This window comes from Prorops nasuta, unplaced genomic scaffold (assembly GCF_024137725.1).
Source record: "Prorops nasuta isolate Cenicafe-Biocafe unplaced genomic scaffold, Cenicafe_Pnas_1.2 PNAS00017, whole genome shotgun sequence".
NCBI classification, from domain to species: Eukaryota; Metazoa; Arthropoda; class Insecta; order Hymenoptera; family Bethylidae; genus Prorops; species Prorops nasuta.
This window is the reverse complement of record NW_027116814.1, coordinates 938067-944447: the sequence shown is the minus strand read 5'-3', so window position 1 is coordinate 944447 and position 6381 is coordinate 938067. Positions and strand designations below refer to the sequence as shown.

The window sequence follows — 6381 nt, the reverse complement described above, 5'->3', positions numbered from 1 at the left end:
ACCCTGCCTTACTCCTCTTTCCGTCCAGAATTTCTCCCCCAGCTTTTTTCCCCTCCTTACTCTGCATACTGTTTCCTCATACATCTCCTTTATCGCCTCTCTCAAATCCTCACTTACCCCTTTTCTTTCCATCACCTCCCGTAGTATCTCCCTATCTACCCTGTCAAAAGCCGCCCTTATATCAATAAAACATCCTACAATTCCTCCTCTTCCATCCTCCATTTCCCTATTCACCAGGCAGTTCAACACGTATATGTTTTCCATCACTCCTCTTCCCTTTCTATAACCTGTCTGCCCTCCCCCTATCATTCTCTTCTCCTCCATCTCCTTTTCCAACCTTTCTCCTAACACCCCCGCATATACTTTCGCCATCGTATCCATTAAAGTTACCCCTCTGTAATCCTCCACTTTCTTCCCTTCTCCCTTTTTCCTTATCGGCACAATTATCCCTACCTCTCACCCCTTCGGCCATCCCTCCCCCCTCCATATTCCATCACCTACTCTCCACGCTTTCTTTCTCACCCCTCCCCCCCCCCCCCCCCACTTTCACACTTCATTTTCTAATCCATTTTCCCCTGCCGCCTTCCCTCCCTTTAGCCTCTCCATCTGTCTCTCTACCTCTTTCTCATCTGTTCCCCCTTCTCTCTTCTTCTTTCTCCCGCATTTCTCACCCTCCGCTCTCTCTTCCCTTTCCTCCCCACGCCCCCCTAACTGTTCTTTAAAAATTCGTCCCATTCTTACATTTCTATCTCTTCTACTCCATTCACTTCCCTCCTTCTACTGCTCCTTATAATTTCCCATACTTCTGCCTCTGTTCTTACACTGTCCACCTCCTTGTACCATTCCTCTCGCCACTTCTCTTTCTTTCCCTCACACATCTCCTTGTACTTTCTCTTTTCTCTCCCGTACTCATCCTTCCCTTCGTATCCTCTTAACCACCTTCTCAACTTCTTCCTTAAATCTCTCTTCTCCGCTCTACACTCCTCATTCCACCATCCCCCTCTCCTCCCCTCCCCCACCGTCTTCTCCTTCTTCACTCCTTCCCTCACCTTTCTTACTTCCTCTTGCAACTTTTCCCATCTTTCTTCTACACCTTCCTTCCATCCTCCTTCTATCCTCTCTGTTCTCTCTTTATATCTCTCCAACTGCCCTCTCTCCCATCCCCTCTTTATCCCCCCTTTCTTCCCTTTTTCCTCACTCTTCTTCCTCTCTTCATCCAGTTTTACCATTAACGGCAAGTGATCCGATTCCACCCTCACCTCTACCTCCATCTCCCTAATCTCCTCCCTTGTTTCTCTATCTCCCACTACATAATCTATTACTGATCTTCCCATATGCCCTACGTATGTGTATTCTCCTTCTATATCTCCTCTCACTGTCCCGTTAAATACTTCCAGACCCATCTCTCCCACCAATTCTATCATCCTCCTTTCCTCTGCATTCACCACTCTATCTCTCGACTTTCTTCCCACATTCCTTCTTCCTTCCTCTCCCTCCTCCTCCTCCTTCGCCTCTCCTATCCTTGCGTTCCAGTCGCCTCCTATCAGACATTTCCTTCCCTGTTCCCTTTCCACCACTCTCCTTATCCCATCCTCTATGTTTCTAATCCCCTTTCCAACGTACACTCCTATTATTCTCCACTCCTTCCTCCCTATCTTCACCTCTATCTCCATGATTCCCTCCTCCTCCTCCTCCTCCTTTCTTTTTCTCTTTCCATTCATTCCTTTTTTCACTCCCATCACTATCCCTCCTTTCGCCCTCCCCTTTTTCTCCTGTCTCTTCGCCCATTGTACCCACCATTCATAACCCCTCGGCAGTTTCTTTCTCAAGTCGTCCCATCCCTTCTCTTCCAACCACGTTTCCACTAAACATACCACATCCCACCTCCCTATCCTCTGCGAAAAGTCCTCATCCTTCTTACTTACCCCTGCCACATTCCAAAAAACTATTTCTATTCCCCTTCCCTTCCTATCTATTTCTTTTCCTTCCTTCCTCTCTTCCACTCCCCCCTTTCTTTCTTCCCCACCTCCTTCTCTTTCTCTCCTCATTCTCCCTCCCTCCTCTCTTTCCTCTATCTCTTCCCATTCCCCCTCCTTTCTCTTACCCCAAAATTCTCTCCTCCTCATTCCAACCTCTCCCTTCCTTGTTCCATATCCCTCCCTTCCACTCATTCCACCTCCACTCCTCATTATTCACCCATACCTTCATATATCCCACCCTTACCCTTTCCCCCTTCCTTCTTTGCCCATCCGCTATCTCCTTCATCTTCCCCATTATCCTCCTTTCCTCCCATGTTAAGTCATCCTCTATTCTTTCCTTCCTCCCTTTCAATTTATTCTTCCCCTCCATCACCTTTCTCTTCACCTCTCTATTTTCTAATTTCACCTCTATCCCTTTTCTCCCTTCCCCCTTCATCCCCCTTAGCACCCTTACCTCCCTCACCCCTCCTTTCACCCCAATCATCTCCGTTATCTTTCCTACCTCCTTTTTCACTCTTTCCTCCCCTCCCTTTTCCCTTTCCATCCCCCACACTATTATATTGTTCCTCCTCCTCTCCCTTTCCTCTCTTTCTCTCTCCCATTCCAGTCTCTTTATCCTCTCTTCCATCACTCCATCTTCCTGTCCTTTGTTCTCCTTCCTTACCCTTCCCTCCTACTTCTCCCTTTCCTTCTCTCTCCTTTCCAGCGCCTCCATTCTTCCCTTCAGTCCTTCTATTTCCCCCCTCCACTCCCTCCTATCCTTCTCCATTTCCCCTATTACCTCCTCTATTTTCTTAATGATCTCTTTCTTTCCTTCCTCTATCCCATCCATTTTCTCCTTTATTCCTTCCAGTGCCTGTAACACATTCTCCATTCCCCCTTCCTCTCCCCTACCGGCGATCTCGTCACCCTAGCGCTCTTCTTGAAAGCCCATCTGTCCCCCCCTTCCTCTCTCCTCCTCTTCCTCTTTTTCCTTTCTCTTCCCCCTCAAAAATTCCTCCATACTTCCCATACTCTCCGTCCTCCTCCTCTCTCCCTCCCCTCTGTCCATTATCAGTCTTCCTATGTTTATTCTCCCCCCTTCCCTTTCCTTCTCAACCTCTCCTCCCACTTCCTCCTTCTTCTCTTTTTCCTTCTCTCCCCCTTCTCCTTTTCTTTCCATTTCCTTATTCTTTTCCTCCTTCCTTCCTTCCTTTTTTCCCCGATAGGTGTCCCTGTTCTCTTCTATTCTCGTTATCACCTCACTATCTCCCTCTCCCACTTTCCCGCTTTTCTACCTAACCTCCAAATCCTACCTCTCTTTCTCTCTCCCTTTTCTGCCCTTCTTTTCCTTCCCCTTCCTTCCCTTATATTCCCCTCGCTCGGGCTCCCTTTCCCTTTCACCTCCTTCTACGCCCTGTTTTATCCTTTTCCACTAACCTTTCCTTTTCTCTCCTCAAATGCCCACTCATTCACAACATTCATACACCGGAAACGGAAGTCCGGTTTCTAATATTTAGAATATACTAAATTAATATGTAATGATAATGATAGGGAAAAACACTAATTTAAGCAATTTTTGTTGTAGGTGAAAGTAGTGTAGCAATGCGGTTCCGATGACAGGGAGTGGGGGTAGCTGTTTTGTGGTGTGGATGGGGGATGAGTGGCGATAAGACTCTCTTAGTATGGTAGTGGTGGGGATGAGGAAGGAAAGGGTCTTATAGTGGGATCGAGTTTGGTTAGGGAGGGAGGGGGTATTTTTCACCCTATGTCACAATTGGAAGGTCTCATAGTGGGACCGAGTTTGGTTAGGGAGGGGTATTTTTCACCTTATGTCACAGTTGGAAGGTCTTATAGTGGAAGTGAGTTTGGTTAGGGTGGAGGTATTTTTCACCCTATGGTACTGTGCGAAAACATGTCCCAAGTTGGCTCCGAACCTGTGGTCAGACGGGAAGGCTTTTTCTTAAAATAAAATGTTCAAAGACAATTTTAACAGAAAAAAATCTTTATATAAATAAATAAACGTACAAAATTTTTACAAGTATATTTACAAAAGAAGCCGCTAGACTTAATGTATCGACTTCCTAGGGAATTTGTTGTCGTCAAATTCTCGGGAATTTCGGTAGGTGAAGATTCCCAAGAACTCTAGAGACTAAAATTCCCCAGAAAGGAACGCGAAGTTAAAACTCCCGGACTGGACAATTTTCCCTGGGGTACTCCCCAGTAAAGTCCCCAGCCTCGGGAGGAAGCGGAGGTGGAGAAGTGGCTTTAGGGAAGGGGAAGTCCCCTTACCCCTCAGCCTCCTTCTCCAAGAGCTCTAGTGGCTCCGAGCCACCCCAACCCCTAGGGTGAATCTACCCCTCCCACTACCCGACTCTTTCGAGAGCCCTGGATTGAGGTTCGGAACACTGGGTCCAAGGTAGTCCTCGGAGGCAGTGTGGAGGGGAAGGAGAGGGTTTAATTCCTCCCGGGAAGTCCCCGGAGAAATCTCCCTTAGGAGGGAGGAGATTGCCGCAGAGGGGAAGTCCCCTCTTGGTAGGCGGTAGGTGGTTGGTGATACTTACCAAAGTGATTCACCAGAAGAGTTCGCCGGTGGAGGCCCTCGTTTGATGGCCGTGGAGGCGCTGCCGTAGAGGCGTCAAAAAAGCCGTGAGGCGGGTGCCGGAAGGCGGAGGTTGCCGATAAGGCGTCAAAAAAATGGCTAGCGGTGCTGGCTGCTGCTGTTGTTGCTGCTGCTGATAGCGGGTTTGGGCTGCGATGGGTCCTTATCAAGGACCCATCTAAGTTATTACGCGACACTAATCTTGCCAGCGAGAGAGCTGCTGCGGACGCTGGCCACCTAGTGTCGCGTCGCGGCCGCGACGCGCCAGGGCCAGAAGACGCGCAAGCGCGCCGCGGAGAGATAAGGACAGATAGAGCGGCTAGACGCTGTCGGTCTAGCCGTCTACTGTGAGCGCAAGAGAGAAAGGGAGATATAGCAGAAATGTGGAATCTACTTCTTAGCAATTCTACTCCTCCCGATCTCGAACAAACTCCCCCCGTTGACGCGATGGCGTCAAGACAAGGAAGAAAGAAAGTAACTCGGTTTGAAAAGTTTATTTACAAAAAATAAAAAAGATAGGGACGAGACGACTATTTTTTAAGTGGCATATGCAGCTTGGCGGAGTGAAGCTCTAGGGCCGGTGACTACCGCAGGGTTATATTGCCCTGCGGGGCCCAGGCCTTCCAGCGGCACAATTTTATGGCCGTATAGAGGGGCACCTCGATGAGTTGCCCAAATGCCCATACGATAATTTTTTGCGCGTTGCGCTCGAGCTCCCTGGCGCTAGGATCGTCTAAGACTTTCCCAGCCCAGTTCGCCCAGGCTACGCGCTTCTGGGTGGCAAACACTGGCCTCCGACGTCGTGGGTTCGCCGGCGCTTTCAGTGGTGGTGGTGGTGGTGGCGCTGGGGCCGCTTCCTCCTTCTTCTCCACCAAAATATTGTTATTGGGAGCAAGCCCCCGGACGAAATCGAGCTCCAATTGGGGAGCGTGTCTCTCGAGGACGTCTTCCTCCTCCTCCCACTTATAGCAGTAGAGTAGCAATGCGGTTCCGATGACAGGGAGTGGGGGAAGCTGTTTTGTGGTGTGGAAGGGGGATGGGTGGGGATAAGACTCTCTTAGTATGGTAGTGGTGGGGATGAGGAAGGAAAGGGTCTTATAGTGGGATCGAGTTTGGTTAGGGAGGGTGGGGGTATTTTTCACCCTATGTCACAGTTGGAAGGTCTTATAGTGGGACCGAGTTTGGTTAGGTAGGGGGTATTTTTCACCCTATGTCACAGTTGGAATGTCTTATAGTGGGACCGAGTTAGGTTAGGGAGGGGGTATTTTTCACCCTATGTTACCGTTGGTTAGTTATCCTACGGGGACTTAAGTTATCCTACAAGGCCCTAGTTGAGGGAAGGTTTTTTCACCCTTCGAAGTCGATGGTTAGTTGCCTTACGTAGCATAACTATTTCCGACTCTGCTACACAGATAAACTAGGTTGAGTTAATTGCTAGTTCCAGTAGTCACCGCTAGGTGACTGCCATCCTTAAACTTCTTTCGCGCTAATGGTATTTTAATATTACGTAATTACACACACACACACACAAGAGTGAACTAGTTCAATTTAATTTATAGTACCAGTAATTGCCGCTAGGTGGCTACCGCAATCTCCCCTTTTCTCGTTAGTTAAATTGTAGATAGCTATTGTGATAAGTTGCTGATATCGTGCAAGGAATTAACTTTCCATCGAGCATGGGAATTATAACTATGCATGGGTGTTTAACTAATCCTATGCAGCGGATTACAAAATATCCTTTAAATAAAAAGGATACAATTTTAATAGTCTCCCCTATTGGGGAGAATAACAATTTTACATCAATTTCAGAAATATTAACAT

The 6381-nt window shown here is 48.1% G+C and overlaps 1 protein-coding gene across 1 annotated transcript; it reads right to left on the bottom strand.

Annotated features, from left to right (window-relative positions):
• Nucleotides 1-737: 737 nt before the first annotated feature.
• LOC136779474 (uncharacterized) lies at nucleotides 738-2189 on the bottom strand. The gene has a single exon (XM_066737098.1). It carries the CDS (start codon nucleotides 2187-2189, stop codon nucleotides 738-740), a length of 1452 nt encoding a protein of 483 aa, XP_066593195.1.
• Nucleotides 2190-6381: the final 4192 nt, after the last annotated feature.